Consider the following 21,376-nt stretch of genomic DNA (forward strand, 5'->3'; position numbering starts at 1 on the left):
TTTTTACTATGCAGTGTCTTCATCTGTGTGGTAGACAACAATCCCTCTCACCTCCATATCCATGTTCTAATCACAGGAACCTGGGACTGATAACTGATCTGACAGAAGGGATTTTGACGATGTGATTAGCTTAAATAATTTTGAGAGCGGAGATGACCCAGGTTTATCTGGGTGGACCCTAAATGTAATCATAAGCATCCTTATAAGAGGGAGGCAGAGCAAGATTTGTCTGTAGTCAGGAGAAAGGAATGTGCCCACAGAAGTCGAGACTGACGTGCTGAAGCCAGAAGCCAGGAAAGTCAGTAGTCTAGAAAAGTGGAAGAAGCTAAGATGGGGTTTCCCCTGGAGCCTCCAGAAGAAACAAGCCAGGTGGACATCTTGATTTTAACCCCTTTAGACTTATTTTTGACTTCTGATCTCCAGAATAATAGGATAAATCTGTGTTGCAGCCAATGAATTTGTGATGGTATGTTACAGCATCTATAGGGAACTAATACTGGCATACCTCAGAGATATTGCAGGTTCCATTCCAGACCACCGTAATAAAGCCAGTATCTCAATAAAGCCAGGTGTAATCTTTTTGCTGTTGGAGTGTCCTGCCTTCCGTTTGTAAGAAATGCAACACCTGTGAAGCACAACAAAGCGAAGCCCAATAAAACGAGGCATGCCTGCGCAATCTGTAAAAGGTTTAATTAAATCATCTCAAGGTCCTCTATGATTTGAGAAAACTGCTCTGCACTGTTAGCCTTATGAATTTTTTATCTTAAACTTTTTTAATAGGCATAACAAGAAAAAAATATTTTTTCATTAACTCTTTGGGATGTAACGGTCTTTGTTATAATTAGTCTGTTGGGTATTAGCAGGTCATCAACAAGAGGCAGCCAACACGAGGGGAGATATTTCTTTTTTATTTACTCTTACTAAGTTGGAGGAAAATGTTGTATTACTGATTTTTATGTTTGAGTAGCCAATTCCGTTAGAAATTCAGAACACAAAATCTTACAGAAATCAGCTGCCAGATTTATTAATCTATCTGAAAATAAAAATACAACCAAACAAAATTAGAATAAGAACAGAACTTAAAAATAAAATTTTTAGATTCATTCCCCCCAAAAGTTCATAATGCAATGTTTTAAATCCTTCTGTATTAGAAATATCTTTAATGTTGGCCAATTACTTACTTCATTCAGTGAGTCACTACCTTAAACAGCAAAATATATAGTTTATCCTTAAATAGTATATAATTACAACCAATTTTTCCATTGATTCCTTAAGATAACTCATAGCCCAATCCTCCCTACTGGCAAACTATATAATTTTAAGAAGAAAAAAAAAAAGAAAAAGAAAAAGAGAAAATAAAAGAAACAATCCTCAATACCATTTTCATTTACATCATATTTTAAAGATCCACTTTCAATTTCTCCAAATATGTCAATTCTCTTTCCAATAAAACTTTAGCTGAATATTTTAAAATCTGTTTTTATTAAATGGCCACATGAGCATGGCAGGGAGGAGAGAGGGTTTTGATTTTTAAGGCATACTTATTAGCCCACAATGGGTCTAATGATATAGAATGTATGTGTAGAATAATCACAGGTTACATACATATGTTGAAATTAGAAGTTTTTGTAGGAGTACGTGTAAATAATATTGATTCAGAGATGTGTGGAAAAATGGGTAGCCAGGAGATTTTATCTTTACCAATCTTTCCTGTGCTTGGTAAAATGCTTTTAGAGGTTGATTTCGGATTTGTGTGTAAGAATTTTTTTTTTTTTAACATTTTGATATAGACTCGAAAAATGTTGTTCCTCTGGGATATGGGTGGATTGAACAAAATTTACATTTCTTGCTTGAATTGTTTAGCAAGCTATTCAGAGATGATATAAAACCATTTGCTTATGGTTTTTTCAAGGAGAATGGTACAACACAACCTGCTTTAAATATTTTCTCCAAATGCAGAAACAAAAACAAAGCAAAAATCTTTGGAACTTTAAATCTTTAAATCTTCTTTCAAATAATCCAATCACATTTACACAAGTGTCCAAAACAAGAGGAGGGACAGATATCAGTGCCAGCACTATGTCACACAGCAACTTCCTCAGATACTTTTTGACAGTTTGCAAATCATTTTCCATTTCACCAAAGTTACAAAAGTTTCCACAGTTTCCCTTAGCAAGCTGAAGCTTACTCTTCATTTGTCAATGTGCATAAAAGCTGCTTATAGCATAGCATGGCGTAAGCTATTTTTTTTAAAGCAATAAATGGTTTGAGTCATCTATTTTGTCCTGAAATGCTATCTGTAGTTAACTGCATTGCTTATAAATGGTCATAGTAAATTCAGCATGAAAGATAATATTACAGAAAAGACAGCAGCAGAAGCATTAGCATTATCTAATATTTATATATGTTATCAACATAACACAGCAGTAAAAGGTTTAAATGCATATCCATGGGTACCATCTCTAAAAATTACTATAGTACCTATGTAGTGTACTGGATATTTTTCTTAAGGAGTGCCTGCCGTACCTAGAACAGCATAATATGTGATTTAGTACAGTTAATTCTTACGGATTAAATAATGTTTCCATGTACTAAAATAAATGAAAAATGAAAAGACAGATTTTTTTTTTCCTTTTTTTTTTTTTTTTTTTTTTTGCTTCATTGTGATCCCAGATTTAACATTTAAATGAAAAGTCCCAAGGCCCATGATGGATCATTATTTAACTGAAGTGGGCTTCAAAACATTGGAACAACTGTCTGACTCGTACCTAAATAGCAAGGTGGCACCAGATACATGTAATGCTACTGGCCTGTGACTCGGTTCGGAGCCAGAGTCCAAAGGTGTGTCTCTCATTGACAGTCACGGTGATGACTCAACTGCAGAGAGATTACCCATATTGTGGTCACCCTCTGGGTGTCCAATATAAAGCAAAAACAAAACAATAAACAGCAAATGCAATCTCTAAATACCTTTCTACAAGAGGTGCAAATACAGTCATCGCTAACATTAAACGGCCACTTACAGTAGATTTGTTTTTTTGTACACCTTGCAGAGACTCAGAAATGGTACGGGAGGATGCCCTAGGCAGATGGTCTCCATGTGGATATTTACACAAGCGTGAATTAACTGTACCATAGATACCCAGAGAACACGAACATTTCCTTACGTTGCTATGAAATCAGATGGACATGATATAGGTTCCTCATACTTAAAACCTGTAGGACCCCCTCCCAAGCCGGAGTAAAAAGGAATTCCCCACTCCCCCCGCCCACCCCTTCACCCTCTATCTTCCTGTTACACACAACAAGTGTTTAGATCACTCCCACCCACCCACAAATAAAGTGCGCAGTCCATGGCAGGCCATATAGTAGAACAATGCAACAGGAAAAGCCCCTCTGGGTGTATTATTATTATTATTATTCAAAAATAAAATACAAACAAGGAAAATCCAACCAAGACTGGAGAGAATGCAGAGATTCTCAGCATCTTCCAGAGAGGGGGCCGTGGGGGAGGGCCCCCGCCGACTGTCCGGTGTGTTCCTAGTACACGTAGCCCTCGCTGTAGGGGTGGGGGTTGCAGCAGCCCCCCTCGGGCATGTAGGCCATGCTCTCGTCGAAGTGGGACAGGGGCACGGTGTCCTCCTCGTTGATGTGGCGCTCCATGTCCGTCTTGAGCAGTGGGCGCTGGTTGTCTGGGAAGGCCATGGAGAAGAGGGCCTCTGGGTCGCACACAAATTTGTAGACGTATCTCTCGCCGGCCACCTGGGGACAGCAGGGAAGAGAGAACACCCATCCTTATGTATGCGGTATCAGAGAGGAGCCAGGTTTCCTGTGGTGACTGCACAATATTTACAAATAACGAATTTCTGTGCTGTCTGCCTGGGACTAATATAGTGTTCAATGTCTATTATACCTCAATAAACACACACACACACACCACACACACACACCTTCACTATCCCAGATGGAGGACAGGGAAGGAAAAGAAACATGGCTTCATCCAGCAGAATGAATGTATCACAAAGGAAAAAGCCACCCAGCATTAGTAGATACACCTTAAAGACCCAAAAGAAGATTTTACTTTGTGGAATAAATTATAGTTTGACCAGAAGAAATGCAAGGTGTTGACCCTGAATAATATTTGCATTTATTCCAGATATATACATAGAAAGCTGAGCTGGTTGTAATATAAAGGTAAACTTATACTGTCATTTGGAGGTTAAAAAAAAAAATCAATGATTTCATGCAGGCATCTCACAATTTGTTTTTCTATTTTAAAAAGTAATATCTCTACTTGTAACTTCACTGGACCTTGAGGGTGAAATGTCTTCCTCTTAATACTACATTTGTGAAACTGCAGAGAAAGTAAACTTCCAAACCGAAGAAAAATGTGTTGTATTTCTAATAAGACTAGACTAGTGATTCACTGATTCACAGGGTGAACTGTGGGTTGTTGTTTTTGTTTTTTTGGTTTGTTTTTCCCCTGCTGTGTATTCTCATTGAAAAAAAAAAAAAAAAAAAAAAAAAAAAAAGACACATAGCCTTATTTAAATGAAAGATGGATCAGGAGGGCAGCATTATCCTGGCGCATCACTTTAAAAAATGAAGGCGAGATGCATTAAACAGAAGTTAAGGATGTGTGTAAAGTGTCAGATTGAAGTAGGAGGTGCAAAAAAGTGAAAGGAATTTAAAATACACAATGCATGCGGAGGAAATGAGAGCAAGAAATGTGACAGCTGCCTGAAATGAAGGAGCCGCATAATTTGTAGAGAATGAAATGTCCCAAACTTAAATTCTGAAAAGTTATGCTTCTCTAGGAAATTATAAACAATTGAGGGAAACAAATACAGCCCTCCACCTCCCGCAGCTATTAATCAAGAATGCTGAGGTTCTCAAACCCGGGGTGACGGGTGGTGTAGAGACCAGTACAATTCATATATGAACTTCGGGAGTAACTTTCTGTGGGTGGGTCCAGAGTTCAGTCATTTTCAAAAAGTGAAAATTAATCACCTCTGGGTTCCTATGCACCAAAAAGGCACTGCTGGTTGCCTTGTGATCTGGGGAACGGTGAGTTCATGGTTTATGAACTAATCTGTATGTTTGGAAAGAAAGAACTAACTACCAAAGAAGCATACTATTCTGGACCCAGATTTAGAATAATTTTGCCCTGTTTTATTTTGTCCTGTAAGGACAAACCATTTAGAGAATTCTAATAACCTGAATATGCTTAGGTTTGAAAAGGGTCAGTGCTCCATTTGTATGAATTTGGATACATTACTTAAACGGCCATCATCTCCCCCTGTCTGGGTGTAAGTGGAGAAGTTGGTTGTTAGTAAGATTGAGATGGAGGTTCTCTGGTACCCTGCAAAGCAAACCGAGGGGCCTGGCATAAACTTACTCACTTTGGTCCTTTATAAAATGGAAATTGGGCTCATAAAGGCGAAACTGTAAAATTACCATAAAAACAAAAATGGGCGATATCAGAAACAAAGCTAATATACTAAGTCCTAGTTTTCCTTTTTTTTTTTTTTTATTGTTCAAAGCCTTTTGAGTAAAAAAATAAATAAATAAAATAGATGGCTTTCATATTTTAGAGCATTTTATCACCTGCTTTGTTTCATTTGGGGCCATGGAGAAAAAGCTCTCTGCTTTTTGGCTACTATAGCTTTTCTATCCAACCTGTTGCTATTGGTTATAATTAGAAATAATATAAATCAATGTGGGGAATTAAAACATAACATGCAATCAAGATTATAAAATCTATTAAGGACTTGGCCTTGACTCACTGCTCCTTTTAGTTAGTTTTTTTTTTTTTTTTTTAATAAATATTTCTAGGGCTAGTACTATATCTATTAGACTGCCTGGATGAATAAATATGAACATGGAAGTGGTTATAACAGCAATAAGGTTAAGTTTAAACACCTTTGAGAATATTTAAGACCAGGCGTGACAGCCTGTCAAATACTGTGTCTAAAAGCTGAGGTGTGATTTGAGATCTTACAATACGTTTTGGCTCTCTGTGAATGCTCCCTTTAAGGAGCAGCATAGGGATCAAGACACAAAACCCAGATATGCCCTGGGCCACACCAGCTTCCGGGTGTGAGATGCATTCAGAACTCCATTTGTTGACAACTTTTATTGTGCCAGGTACAATGCCAGTGTCTCAGGTCATTAATTTTCATTTAAAAACTGCACCGAGTTTCTGAGGTAAGAGTGCACCATTTGGTAGGAGAACCTAGCAAACCTAGATCATGACTGCATTTTCCTTTACTGCTAAGCACCCACTGTGTAGCCCCCCACATGTGCAGGAATTGGGAGATGGTGATGAAAATGAAAGAATGGGATGCATGTGAAAGGATGTGGCTGCAAATGAGAGTGGTGAGTGAAAGGCAGGAATTAAAAAGGAACTGAGGGTTGTGATAGAATAGAAGGAACAGGTAGTAAATGGTTATACATTCTGAAGGTGAGAGTCAGGGACAAAGGAACAACTGAGAATCTAATTCAACCTTATCTTTTAAGAATCTTGGAAGTTTAACTTCTAAGCTGACACACTCTGGAGCCCTGACTTTCTTTGGTCCGGGAAACTCCAGGATGCTGTTCCCCTCTCTTCTAGTACATTTCTTGTAGCAACTGGTCTAGCTTTTTGTGGCATAACTATGGTGACATAAACGTATGCCACAATCCTATCTAATAAAGACAGGATATGCTAATTGACTGCCACACCCTCACAAGGTTGGCGGTGTCCGCAGCCAGTAAGGAGGGAATATGATAACTGACTGCCACACCCTCAAAGATGGTGGTGCCACAGCCACAAGATGGCGGTGCCCAGTCCCCTCAGCCCTGCTGGGGCAGCAGGCCGGTGGTACGGCTAAGCCTGCCCCCAGGCGAGTCCAGCTGCTCCACATGCCTGCCTCCAGGGTCCCCTAGTCCCCTGAGCTCCCCAGCCCCCAGGGCCAGCCCAAGGTTCAGGTAACCAGGGCCAGCCAAGGCTTGCACCACTAGCAGTGGCAGCAGCAGTTGTGATGGGGGTGTTGGCATCCTCTGATCGCCAGGTCGCCTCCTGCCCCTGAGGGCTCCCAGACTATGAGAGGGGGTAGACAGGCTGAGGAACCCCCCATCCAGTGCATCAATTTTCATGCTCCGGCCTCTAGTCTGTAATAAATAACTATATTCCTGTCCTCCCAAAGCATGCATAATAAAACTGCAATGTTTACAATGGATAAATTATAAAACTTAGTTCAGTAAAGACAATTAAATTGAATACACATGTGAGGCTGAAAATGTAATAACAGCAAATATCCAAATATTTTATCTTTATTTGCTCATGTACTCATTTCCTTCTTCAAAAATTGTATATCATGTTCTAAATGTAATTTTTTTGTTTTATCTCATTCTTTTTTAAAAAGCTACTTTCGAAACTCATTTGAAATAAAATAAATTTAACTTAATTCTACCAATAAAGTAAGATCAAATACTTATTTTTAATAAATGTTTTAGAATGCTAAGCTGTCTGATAATGAAAGCAGGCCGAAGTTTTAGGAAAGAAAAAAATGTTTTTCAGAACGAGAACAAGAAGTATCCTGAATGCTTTAAGAATCAGAATAAGGAATAAAAGTAAGAACTGGGTTAGTGTTAGAATCTAAAAGCAAGGGAATTCAAATTTATATAATTCTTGAGACAGTAGAACATCATCAACTTCTCGGGATGTATACATGCAATATTAGTACAGAAACAACCTTTTTTCCGAACACAGTGAAATAGAAACTTACAGAAAATCTACTATTTTATACATGATAACATTACATATTTGTCTATGATGCCCATACATTTATACACAGAAAGTCTTATAATACCAAAACCAAGAACTATGCATATGGTAAAGTGAGTGTAAACCCTGCTTCAGCAACACAATAACATGTGGCTTTTAAAGTATGACACGCACATTTATGTGCAATGTTTCAATGCATCTTAATGTTGTATTGACGACTCACCTTTTGCATGATACCTTTCTCATAATAATAGCGGAGCGAACGGCTAAGTTTATCATAGTTCATAGCTGGCCTGTTTTTCTGAATGCCCCAGCGCCGGGCCACCTGCCACCAAAGACAGAATTGCATTGCAGTGTTAGATATTAACTTATCAAAATATTTCACTGAAAACATAACTAACTCATTAATGACTTCCAACCCCTCCAAAACACATACAAATGAAAGAGGCAAACGCCACCGTCAGCTGCATTTCCTGTGTCCTGGTTTGCTTTTTAAACCAGGCATGCAGCAATCCCGAGACATCACAATAGAATGCTTTGTCACCATTGTTTTGGATACAAAATTAAATGGAAATATGGGAATGTGTTTACAACGGGAACGAACAGGCCGCAATTCACCAAAATGAGGCAAGTTTCCCAACCTGAGAGACAGTGTGGGTTTTTTTTTTTCCTTCTTGGCTTTCAGATAAACACGATAGATTAGGAGCAGCTTAGGGATCTCTTTGTGAGGGTGTCTTCTGAGGTTATGACACACCAAAGGAAAAAAGATATCCTAGGATCAAAAGATAGCCTACTCTTTTTAAAGACACAAGAATGAACAAGTGGCACTGTGTGGACAGCAGAGGAGAAACAGAACACAAATTAATAATCTGGACGGCCAGTCATTTTTATTTCCCTGAAGCAGCATCACAATAAAATGGTGGCCAGTACTAACTGGAGAATGAAACATTCATTCAGAGAACAGTAATTGGATGCTCAAAATGAAAAGGAAGTGGAAAAGGTCAGCATGTATATGGGTTCACAAACGAAAATCTCTAAAGCAGAATGTCCACCACTGTGTTGTTCAGTGAAAAATCCTTACGTGGCTTTGGAGGAGCAACTTATCCGGCAAAGACAGTCTGCAGTGGAACTTTAAGAAAACCCCCTTCCTCAGTGTGTATGCATCCCCCAGCGCACCCCCACCCGGGGCTAACTGAAGCCTGATACAGAACAGCGCCGCCAAAGTCACATTCGCATTAATTTCCACTATTTACTAGTCTGAGCAGAAGCTACTGCTGCCATTCCTACTTGGCCAACCCCAAGGTTGTTATGTAATGGGGACACAGTTTTCTTTCCTGGCCATGAAATTCCAAATTGTTGCCATGTCACATATACTAAAATACAACACTTTCTAGAGAGATCGTTCCGTCTCTGCACTGTATTAGATTAACCGTTCTACAGGGTTTTTTTTTTCTTTCTTTTCTTTTAAAAATACTGTTCTTTGCTAATTTCTCTCCCACCAATTTATATCCCCTGAGGAAGATATGATATAATCTAGTCGCATGCATCAGTATATTTTTTAAGGCCCAGGAATGTGGTGTTACAGGGACAGGATTATATATCCAAGCAGACAGTCACAATGGCAGGTACAGCTGAATTTTCCAAAGAGAAACTTCATATCGATGTAAATCTTCTGAGCAATAGTCCAACGGGAAGGTGTCAATAAGAAATTAAAGCAATACTTTCTAAACAGAATGTGTTTTAAGAACGTAACAATGGGCATCTGTATTTTTTAATGGGCAAGGCAACTCAACTGCATGCAAATCTGGACGAGATGTGAAAATAAAGTACTAATATCTCCTTAAGTTAAACTAAAATTTCTGGATATTTATTCATTGATCAATGATTCCTTCCTAGAATTCAGCAGAAAGTAAAATAGTTGTAGCAACAAACTAAGACAACATTGTGGAAGTCTCCGGGAAAGGAAGATTATTTTGTTCTTGTTAATCCTCACCTGAAGATATCCCCCTCCACCCCCACCCCACCGCATTGATTTTCAGAGAGTGGAAGGGAGGGAGAGAGACAAAGAGAGAGAGAAACATGGATGTGAGAGAGAGACCCATCAATTGGTTGCCATCTGCACAGGCCTGACTGGCTGGGGATCCAGGCAGGTATTCAGCCTGCAACTGAGGTATGTGTCTCTGACTGGAATCAAACCCAAGAGCCTTCAGTCCAAGTACAGACACTCTAACCACTGAGCTAAACCAACTAGGGTAAAGATGACCTTTTTTTTTTTTTTAATGCTATAATCAGAGTTTAATTTTTAGGATACCTATTAAGTCTCAGCACTATGGTATTAGTAAACCACATTTGTCATATAGTTGAGGGAAATAGGACATATCAATATGCTTGAGATACAAACAAGTTCTAGAAGCCTACTGTACAACATAGTGCCTAAGGTTAATACTGTACTGGCATATAAAAATTTGGTTAAGAGGGTAGATCCCATGTTAAAGTATTCTTACCACAATAAGTCATCCCCAGGATGGCTTAGACCACCCACCAACTAAGAAAGTCCATTCAGCACTGACACATGACCCCTCCCCAACACCACTAAAAGCCAAGGCACTATTTTCAACAGGATGTGGGGAGCAATAATTGCAGTAACTTCCTTATTCATCTTCCAATGAAAACTGGCTGGTAGTGAGGAGAGTGAAAAAACAATGGCACGGTAGCATGAACTTACTGTCAAATGAAACAAATAGGAAAATGTAATGTAATGTAATGATGTGTAAGTTCCAGTATTATTCAATTTCTCTTAAAAATCATGCTTGGATATGCAACACTAAGAAATGGAAACCACAGGGCATGGCTCTCGGACTTCTTGATGACTCTTCCACCTCAACAAAACGTCTACTCTGAATCCTACGGATGCTTTCCCATGCTCAGTCCCATGGAAGTGAAAACTAATATCATCTCAAAAAGGGAGATGATAAGGATTATGTGCTTGCTAGAGTTTCCCAGACACACGGGGCAGATAACCAGTGCAGGTCTGCAGCCTCACTCAGTATCATTTTATTTTTATTTTATACTATTTTTAAAATATATATTTTTATCGATTTCAGAGAGGAAGGGAGAGGGAGAGAAAGACAGAACCATCAATGATGAGAGAGAATCATCCATTAGCTGCCTCCTGCTCAGCCCATACTGGGAATCAAGCCCACAACCTGGGCATGTGCCCTTGACCAGAATCGAACCTGGGACTCTTTAGTCCGCAGGCCAAAGCCCTATCCACTGAGCCATACCAGCTAGGGCTAGTATAGTTTTAAACTACAAGAAGAAATACAAAGGAATGGAACCCCTGAGTATTTTCCAGCACGGATGGCTTCACAGCCATCTTTCCTAAGCGTGCTGACACAGACTGCCCCAGATCTGCTGTGTAGTAAAGGGAGGAGGGTGATCACAGGCCACGCAGGCTGAACCAATTTCACAAACACTTTCCAAAGAAATTTAAACATAAACAGTAAAGCTATGGCCTGATGGAAGCAAGTGCAAAAGTGAACAATACATCAATCAGAAATGGGATGTTTCATTTTGAACAAAGGCCTTAGGACACATTTAGGGCTTATTGCACAATTGCCATTCAGTCCCTTACTATTTGGAAATGGCCCACTGGCTCTGAATTACCCAGCCCCTGTTGACTTTATGAATCTGCCACAGACAAGGAGTCTACATGCTGGGTTGTTGTAAGGAACAGATGTAACTGTATGGCTTCCTTGTATAAAAAAAAAAACAAAAAAACACCCACAACAACACAGAAATTCAGAATTTGGAACTTAATGGTCCTCTGGTCAAATCTTCTACTTATTTGAAGCTGATTATCATAAAAGTCAACAGCTTCTGTATAAAGAAAGTAATCACTTGCCTACTTTCCTGAATGGATCAATTACTCACATAATTCAACAATTCTCCTAACTTAATAAATATATAGAAAGAAATTTAATAATCTGTTTCTCCTCAACTTTGTTTTAATCTCACATGGAGGGGAATAACTGATATAAATTCCTGTTGAATGTATTCACTTGTAACATGAACCAACTCTTACATTATTAACATCTTTCCTGAGGTGAAGAACACATTACTTTAAGTGTTCTCAGTCTCAGTTTTTAGAATTCTTGTGTCATTTAAGTATATCTACATAAAAACTATTTTTTGACAAATTTAGCTTTAGACACATTACAAAATTCAAATATCTAGCCCATACTAGATAATGGGCACTTTTCACATTCTGATGTGTGTGTGAGTGTGAATGTGTGGCGCGGGGGGGAGAGGGGGAGGGGCAAAGATAATGTTGCCAAGCTAACACAGTAGTGTCACTACCTATGACTTGGAGTAGACTCCACTGTGCTAACCAACTCCTCTGTTTCATACTTCTCTTAATACATATTTGAATCAGATCATCTCCTAAATCTTAATGTGTGAACTTATCTCCTGGCTAACAAGTTAGAGCATGTGATCTTATTAGAACTGAATATATGATATCCTACGGTATAAATTGTAAGATATATGGACGCATTAGCCTAGATTGTAGATGCCCAGTCTATATGAAACTAATCACTTTAGGTGTAAACCCAGCTGGATAACTTTATTTTTTGACCCCCTTCGGAGTGTTTAAGATGCTACAGTCAAATGATCAGTCACAGAGAGGTATGTTAGCTATACGTCTTCTATTGCTTTCTTGGCTAATGTAAACCAAACTCAGTTTTTAAAAAAATATATATATTTTTATTTATTTATTTCAGAGAAGAAGGGAGAGAGAGATGGAAACATCAATGATGAGAGAGTATCATTGATTAGCTGCCTCCTGCACACCCCCTACTGGTGATAGGGCCTGCAACTCGGCCACGTGCAGTTGACCAGAATTGAATTTTGAACCCTTCAGTCCGCAGGCCGATGCTCTATTCAAACAGGCTAGGGCCCAAAGTCAGTTTTAATGGTAGCAGAGCAAGCAACTTTAATAAGACAAACATTTCATAGAACAATCACATTTCCATACCGGGTCCAAACGCTATTGCTGAGTTACACTGTAGTAACAACAGTAACCTTAAGCCCAAATCTAGAGCTGGATAGAATGGAGGGAGAATTAACTGAGAAGTTCTTCAGGAAAATACTCCATTTGTATAGGGGTGGGGAACAACGACAGCTGAACAGTTAGTTGAATGTGTTTTGCATTTATTCATATTATCTCTATCCAGAGTCCTCTCATTTTGTTAATTTCTATGCATTATGATGAGTTTTAAACTTCATTCCTACCTTCCAGTGGCATGAGCCTGGGCCCAGCTGACTTGAAACAAATATCACCAACAATCAAAGGGAAACCATGTTCCTACCAGGCCTGTGTCTCCTAAGAAACATTTAAGGAGTGAAAATGTCCCACTGTGGCCCTGGCATGCTGCTCTCCCCCACAGCTGTCTTTCCTCCATCCCCTATTGCAGAGACTTGGGTGTCTAAATATTACTCTCCAACTCCCTTAACAAAAATCAGGATGGTATAAATAAAGACTGCCAATCAGCAACAACAATGCCTCCTACTCAAAACTAGCTGAGCCTCTCAGATATCCCCTTTCTGCCCTAAAGACCATCCAACACCCCCACTTGGATGCTCCTTTAAAGACATCCTACAGCCCCGCATTCTCGAATAAACACTGAGGCTAGTGATGCTGATTGATTTTCTTCACCATCCACACTGTAGGATGGTGTTCAACTGGAACAATCATGCCATGTAATTTATTTTAAATGTATACTGCTTACTCCCACACTTTATTAATGGGGAAGGAGTCCCTAAATTTTAAAAGTTTAAAAAAAAAAACCAAAACCACCACATATCTGGCATATTCATCACATATGTTTCTTTATATTTTAAGACCTACTATACCCACCTCTTCAGGCTCAATCAGTTTGAATTCCATGCCTCGCCCGGTCCAGGCAATGAAATGGGAATTTGAGGGGTCATCCAGAAGAGCTACCAAAAACTGCCAGAGCTGAAGGGATCCCCGCCGCTGGTAGGTGGGGCCTTCCCGGTACATTCCTGGCTCTTGCTTGATGTCTCCTATATTAAAAAGAAATTACATTTCTAGTATTAGCAACATGGCATTTGCATAAATTTACATCAAACCAGTGTTAAATGGTTAAACCACAGAAACTTTATGGGTTTCTATGAAATGCGTCATCATATAATAGAGCTTTGAAATACTTAGGGGATTGAATGTAAACCACATATCTATCCAAACTTACAGACAGATGTATATAACATATAAGGGTCAAAATAACTGCCTGTAGGTGTGGAATAAACGTATGGATGTCATCTGCTTGTAAAAATTTTGTATTGCTTTTTTTTTCCCCCCCCCCATTGATTTCTTTAAAAACCATAGCATCTAACACACTTCTTGGCTTTTATTGTTAATATCATTACTCACTGCTCTAAGCAACACTGAAGATGGAGGAATCAATTTTAAGCTTTGGGCTTTTTATTTGTAGAAATTAAATTCTGCAAACTACAATTTATAAATATCTCATTGACCTGGACATGACAAACTTGCATATTTTAATGCAAACATGTCAAAGCAAATTTAATAGCATCTTAAACTCTGAGTTAAGTAATATGCACTTCATACAATTAGGCAAATCTCAGGGGCAATTAAGGGCATGCTGGTTACCATCAGAACATATTTCGTCCACATCTTCATACAGGCTCTAACACTTTTTGCAACTGGCAACAAATGAAAATTCTCATTTTTCTTTTTTACTTGTGTTTCACTCACTGAAATTTAGCTTGCTTCCCTTTTTCTAAAAGTCCAACTTAAAAATGTATATACCAGAGCTTTCAGTAAATTTATATTTTTAAGCAAGAAAGGTTTGTTACATAAAAACAATAACCAATGAAGTAAATTACAGCAATAATGATGTTACTGTTGAAATACTTCTGGTACAAGATCAGTTGCCTTGGTTTTAGCAAAAATAATAAAAATAAATAAATAAATAAATAAATAAATAAATAAATACAAATAAACAAAAAAATACTGATTATTTACTTGGACCTCCAGCCAACTGTCTTTAAAATATATAGAAGAGGTCACACTGAAAGTTTAATGTCTAGTACCCCACGAGTATATCACTGTTAATGGATGAATTTCTCTCCACTAAAGAAACACTTTAGAAAGAATATATTCAAGCTGATCTATCTACTCACACTAAGTGTGAATTATAAACAGACCAAATCACAAGCTTTTTTTTAAAAAAGAAAATAACTTTCCTTTGATCAGTAAACAAAGATACACCTCTTAAAATAATTACAGAAAGAACACTACTTTAAAAACCTAAACCAAAGACAAATTATTGTCAGTAGCTGCTAAAAATCATTATGTTGTTTTGGTCTAAGCTAGGTAAAACAGGAGTGCTGCTCTCTTCATATTGATTCCACGGCAGTTTTATTCATCTGTGTCTTTTCTTTTCCTTCTGAGATTTACAAATTGTTCATGAGGGCAACTGAGCAATTATGCAGACAGAGTGAAACACTGTCAAATTTTATAATCTCTAGATTGCTTCTGCCTATAAATGTGACCGATTGTACTGGCCTGGTACAATGAAAAATAAACAACTTTTTGCTATTCTTTCTTCTTGTTCCCTACTTCCTATAAAATGTAAGACTCTTACTATCTTTCAAAAATATTTTCTACTATAAAATTGACTAATATTTAAAAGTCAAAGGGAATAACCAATACAGTTAACTTCCCTGAACATTAATATATTGGCCTGTTAGATTATATATACTCCTGTCTATAGTTTTAGTTATTTTTCTTCCTTATATGCCCATACTGCCTACAAACATTTCTTAAAATATTAAGCTTGCTAATACTAAACAGAACTGTAAAAGGTCATTCCAAGAAGTAAAAGATTGATGCTTTGTCTCAAGGGAAAAAGTTGTATTTTAAGAATGGTGATGCTCTACGAATGGTTAAAAATAACATGGATCATGCCTCTGAGACTCAAAGCTTAAAACTAACATCTATTATAAAATAAAGCCAAAAAAAGTGACCCCTATTAGAGTTTTCACCCCATGACCTTGAATGAACTTAACAATTTAAAGGAAGGCGAAGGAAACAGACCTTCCCAAAACTTGGCGTCCTATCCCTTCTGAGAGGCGTAAGGGAAGCAGAAACCTTGAGAACAGAGGAGTCTACAAGCAACTAATTAGAGATTGAGAAGCAATCTGAGCATGACTTTTCTGTTTAAATAATGGCAATTAGAAACTTCTGAGAGCTACCAAGTCATTATGGCCATGATCCCCAAAGTTTGTGCAATCAGCTAATCGGTTGCCCCCTGCTCGTTTCCTGTTAGACAATCCAGGCAGGAAACATGGACACCACTCTGAAGAACCACTAAGTCAATTAACTGTTCAACTTATACCCAAGCTTCCTCTAGAGTCTAGATGCTTGACTTCTGCCACCCTTGTCAGGAAAAGAAGATTCTATCTCACTAGCACTCCTTTCTAACATCGAGAATCTTCTCCTGGAAGTAGTGAATGATGTTAAAAAGGTAATGCTTTCCCAACTCCCTTTCAAGCAATCACAAAGTAATGCCACTAGGAATGAACATCTTCCCAGAAAAGAAAAAAACAAAAGGAAGGACTAGCAATCACTAACCCAATGGGCAGCTATGTTGGTCCTGTGTTCCATACTGCATCTTTCCATGAACAATGAAAGGAAAGAGGCCGCATTAGTCATCAGTGCATCCACAGTAGCATGCTTTCTGTTCTGCTTTGTTAATTACGGGAGCAGCTTTCAATAAATCTCCAACAACAAGCTGCATGCGCTCAGTGGGGCAATGGAAAGCCTCCTCTTACTCTACACAGAGCTTAGCAAAAAGGGCAGTCTGGCTATATCTCTAAGGATGAGATCTCTTATGGGACAAAAGAAAAAAGCCTCTTAATGGAGACAGGAAAGAGAATTTATAAAAGGTAGAAGTTGAGCAAGAATTGAGTGCATCATAAATGATGCAGCCAGACACAGGGATGCTGACTGTTATCAAGAGAAGCTAGAGTGATCTGTAGACCCGCACTACTGAAAGCAAAACTTGAAGCACAATGAGAAACCTACCATCGAATTTCTCGGGGACAACACAGGTGTCATCATAGAACTGCCTGGGGCCCTTTTCAAACATACAGCCTGTGGGAGAAAATGACATACATTTAGTCATGATAGAAATGAAGCTCACAAAAAAACTTATAGTAAAATAGAACCATGAACACCGTAAGTGAGGTAGAAAATAACTGCTATTTTTCAGCTTTGTGACCTTGGGCACATTATTTAACTCCCGTACCTTAGTCTCCTCATCTATAAAATGAGAATAATAACCCATATACATGTTAGGTATGTTGGGAGGATTAAATGATTTAAAATATACAAGTTTAGACTAGTGTATAACACATGGTGATATATGAGAATTAGCTATTGATGTTATTGCTAAGCCAATCATAAAGTTCACATGAAAACTGGAAACCTAGGGTTTATAACATATCATCTTTCCCATATTCTTCCAAGTTTTGTTATTCAATGAAACAACAGGGAGGTTGAAATAAATGACCGATATTTGCTTTGCATTATTGCACTAATGAACTAGTCCTAGAGTCTAGATATTTCCTTCCTTGGTGAAATATCTAGGCTAGTCTCTTCGTGTTTTCATCTTTAATAGCCAAGGTAGTTAAATAAAATTTTTTAGACTTTTCTTTTTTGCTATAAGTCCACACACACACAAAAAAGGGCAAAATAAAGTGACAGCTTTTCACAATCATTTTGTCTTCCAAATATTCTTAACTGTGGACCTTTATTTAATTGTTATATTTAATCACCAGGAGGAAATGTCACATAGTCACGGTTTTATTTCTAAAATGCACTAGTCTCTATTGTGGATACATAAGATTAACAACAGTAGCAACAACAATTTCATTGCATTTGTGCAGACTTTTGTTCTCAAATATTTTGGATTTACTAGCTCATTAAACTATATTTTAAACATAGGAATTTACTTCTACTAATATAATTTATATTAAACAATCAATATTAGACCAAACCTAGCAGGATACACCTGCATCATGTCACTGAAAATACATATATCATTTCCATCAAGAACCATACACCTATTTCCATAAATATTTTAACGTGAATAACATCCAGATAAAATCATATTTATTCTTTCCGTTGCGAATATCAAAGTCCTTGGCTCAAAGCTTTTCCCACCATGGTTACCAAAACACATCCACAATGAAAACTCCATCTCTAGTCCTCTTGTGTGAATTTCTGTTCTTAATAACTTGTCCAAAAAATGTAAAATCCCGGATTTTTAAAAGTAAATTCTGTATTTTATTTTTAAAAGATTGATGTAGGTCTGTAAAGCAACACTGAAAATTCCTCGAAGATACATTTCAGTAGAGAGCAGTAAGGCGGGGTAATCTATAAAGCACATGTTCTGTTTAAAAAGGATGTGGTTATTGGCACACAAAAAAAAGGAACACAGAAATCCACTTTTCAGCTGTTTATATGCACATGACTCATGTTCACAACCAAATGCAGGATATCATGACCTGAAAAAAAAAATCATTCTTCTACTTTAAAAAGCTAAAGTTGAAAAGTAATGGTTTAGGGAACGTAAGCTATTTTCCCTGTAAAACATGACGACTAATTAAGTGACTGCATCCTTGGGAAGTCTGATGATGTTGACAGGTATTTGCCAGGAATGTCAATAATGGAAAACTTAACTTCTGTTCTGCTGGGATGAGCCAGGAAGCCTTCTTGCCTCATATAGATGGAGTGGCAGCTAGGCACTTCTGAAAGAGGAAACAGCATCGGTCAGGGAGAAGTCTGGAGCTGAAACCTGCAGCTATCAATAGACACAGTGCAGATAAGAAAGGAACAGGAATTGACACGAGCCTCCATGAGGGGAACTTGTCAACACAGTTAACAGTTCAGGCAGGCCACACTCAAGAAATGGGAGAAGCCTGTTGAACCAATTCCCTAGAACACATATGGGAATTCAGAATTTTTATCCACATTAATCTTGCTAAAGGCTGGCTCTACCTGCAAGTCCCTACATGATTGTAATGGTGTCCTTGAAACAGTGTTGTGAATTAAAATAAGTTTCAGGCTTTTTATGGAATAAATATATACATATATCCCATGGCGGTCAGAGCAAAAATCAACAAAACTAATTCATAGCTTATTTCATGAACACTGGGTAGAAATTACTATGACAAGATGAAATAGCTACATCTCTTAAAATTACTCCATCCCTTTAAGGTGACTGCTATTTTTTCTCCCCATATTAAAAAAAAAAAAAAAAGCATGACTTGCTTTTCATTTTGTTAAGCGCACAAATCATATTCAAAACCAATGAGGCTATAAAACATAAATCCAAAAATTTATAGCAAACACTATTATTACCCAAAGACTGAATCTTTCCTTATGTGACCAAGTTAGCTCATTACCAAACTTGATTAATGGTTAAACTTGAATTATACTATGTATTTAATATGTTAAGTAGCTTAGATAGGGAGAAAAGGAAAGAAATGTGGATTATGAGGCAGATTAAAATTCCATTTACTACTAATTAAGCTACACACGTAAGACACACCAATTTGTGCTTGTATTTCTATAAAATAAAAGGTTGAGTCAGATGTTATCTAAACTCTACTACAGTCCCACGTTCTTTGATTCTGAATATGGAAGATCACTTACATAACCGGGGGGATTCGGTTGAAACTAGTGCAGTTTAAACTGTAGGACCCTGTACTTCCAATTGTCTTCTGAGCCCTGAACCTAATGTTTGTATATGCAATGTCATTTCCTTTTTCTTTTCCTTTAAGTAGATTCTCCAAATTTTTTAAGTTTTAGTTTTCACAAACCTGAGCCCAATGCTGCATTATATATGTAGTTTTTATAAGAAGGTATAAATATATGTGATCAAATTAATTCTATCATCTGTATGCATTACTAAAGTTTTTTAAAACAACATATATAAAAGTAAATTTAGAAAATGTACACAAAAAGTATGCTATCTATACTAATGAAAGGGTAATATGCTAATTAGACTGGGTCGATTGAGATCCTCTGGTTGTCCGGTCCTCCTTCCAGACAAAGCCAAGGTGGCAGGGCCGAGGCAGAGGCAGTTAGGGATAATCAGGCCGGCAGAGGAGGGCATTTAGGGGTGATTAGGCCAGCAGGGGAGGGCTTAGGGGCAATCAGGGAGACAGGCAGAGAGTTTAGAAGTGATCAGGCAGGCAGGCAGAGTGGTTAGGAGCAATCAGGCAGGTGGGCAGGCAGGTGGGCAGTTAGGAGTCAGTGGTCCCGGATTGTGAGAGGGTGCAGGCTAGACTGAGGGATCCCCCCCCCCTCCCATGCACAAATTTTGTGCACTGGGCCTCTAGTTTAATATAATAATAGGTCCTCTTTTCTACCACTTGCAGTAAGCAAAACACCTAACAAGTAAAGAACATTTAAATGAATTGGAATCTAAGTACCATATCTCCTTTTAACTACCCATCTATAGACTTTCATGTGATAGATAAGTAGCACTGCGTGGCCCAAATGTCATCATTGGCCTGGAATGTTCCATTGTTAAAGCCTGATTCATTTTTAAACCGTCGTGGTGATGAATGGCAACCAAAATAGAAGACTTTTTTTTTTTCCCCACAGAAAAAAAGTTTATTGTATATGGTCTCAATAAAATATATTTTAATGGCAACCCATCGTAGCAATCTATAATAATAAATGCATAATATGCTAATTAGACTGGACAACCTTCTGGAAGAAGCCATGGCAGCAGGGACTGAGGCAGAGGGGCCACCATGGCAGTGGGGGTAGAGCCCCTTGTATGAATTTTGTGCATCGGGCCTCTAGTAACATATACATGTATGTAGGAATCAATAGCTTACAAGTTGAAAACAGCCAGAAATTCCTTATTAAACATCTTATTACACCTTACCTTCTTTATATTAAGTATTACATGGTATACAATTCTGATCCTACAAAAGGGAGTTAACCTTGTTCCCTGCTATCAGATTTATAATAGGGTGGCGATGTAGTTGATCTGGGTTGCCAAATTTAGCAACACATTTGATCCCAACTTTTTAACCAATGGTGGTGCCTGCATGTAATTTTTAATGTTATTTTGATTTATCGCCAGGTATAAAGTCCCTCCAAGCAGCTGGGCCTAGAGGGGATGGTGTGAGAGACGCTGCCGTCAGCTCAGCAGCTGCTTAGAGGCAAGCATTTTGTCCTACCAATGTTGACACCCTGCCACAAAATACTTTTACTGACGCTGCCCAGCTGGAGTGTGGCTCCGAAACAGCTGGCTGGCTCTGGAGGCTGCAGGAGGAAAACATATAGGCAAACTCTATTACATGTAAGTGTGTGACTAAAGCAGTCTTTACTCCCCAGCAGAGGAAAAGAGAAGGTGAGAGAAAAAACACAAGCATTTCTAAGAAAACTACTATTCAATGTTGAAGGAACGTTTTATGTAAGTCCTCTAAAATAATACAAAATAAGCAAAATCCTTGAAAACTAGACGCTTAACATCT

General features: G+C 38.1%; 1 protein-coding gene across 5 annotated transcripts in view; it reads right to left on the reverse strand.

Moving 5' to 3' along the window:
• Positions 1-925: 925 nt before the first annotated feature.
• The window catches only part of ETV1 (ETS variant transcription factor 1), an 88,011-nt gene continuing 67,560 nt past the window's right edge, over positions 926-21,376 (reverse strand). For all 5 annotated transcript variants that reach the window (XM_084897109.1, XM_084897111.1, XM_084897108.1 and 2 more), the window contains 5 exons: positions 18,560-18,628; positions 16,902-16,970; positions 13,686-13,855; positions 7,992-8,093; positions 926-3,762 (listed from right to left, as the gene is read on the reverse strand). In XM_084897109.1, coding sequence (XP_084753235.1) covers positions 3,541-3,762; positions 7,992-8,093; positions 13,686-13,855; positions 16,902-16,970; positions 18,560-18,628 — 632 coding nt within the window. In that variant the 3' untranslated portion in view covers positions 926-3,540. The remainder of the gene's footprint in view (positions 3,763-7,991; positions 8,094-13,685; positions 13,856-16,901; positions 16,971-18,559; positions 18,629-21,376) is intronic.

This window comes from Pipistrellus hanaki (genome assembly GCF_964339955.1).
Source record: "Pipistrellus hanaki genome assembly, chromosome: 10".
In the NCBI taxonomy this organism is placed as follows: Eukaryota; Metazoa; Chordata; class Mammalia; order Chiroptera; family Vespertilionidae; genus Pipistrellus; species Pipistrellus hanaki.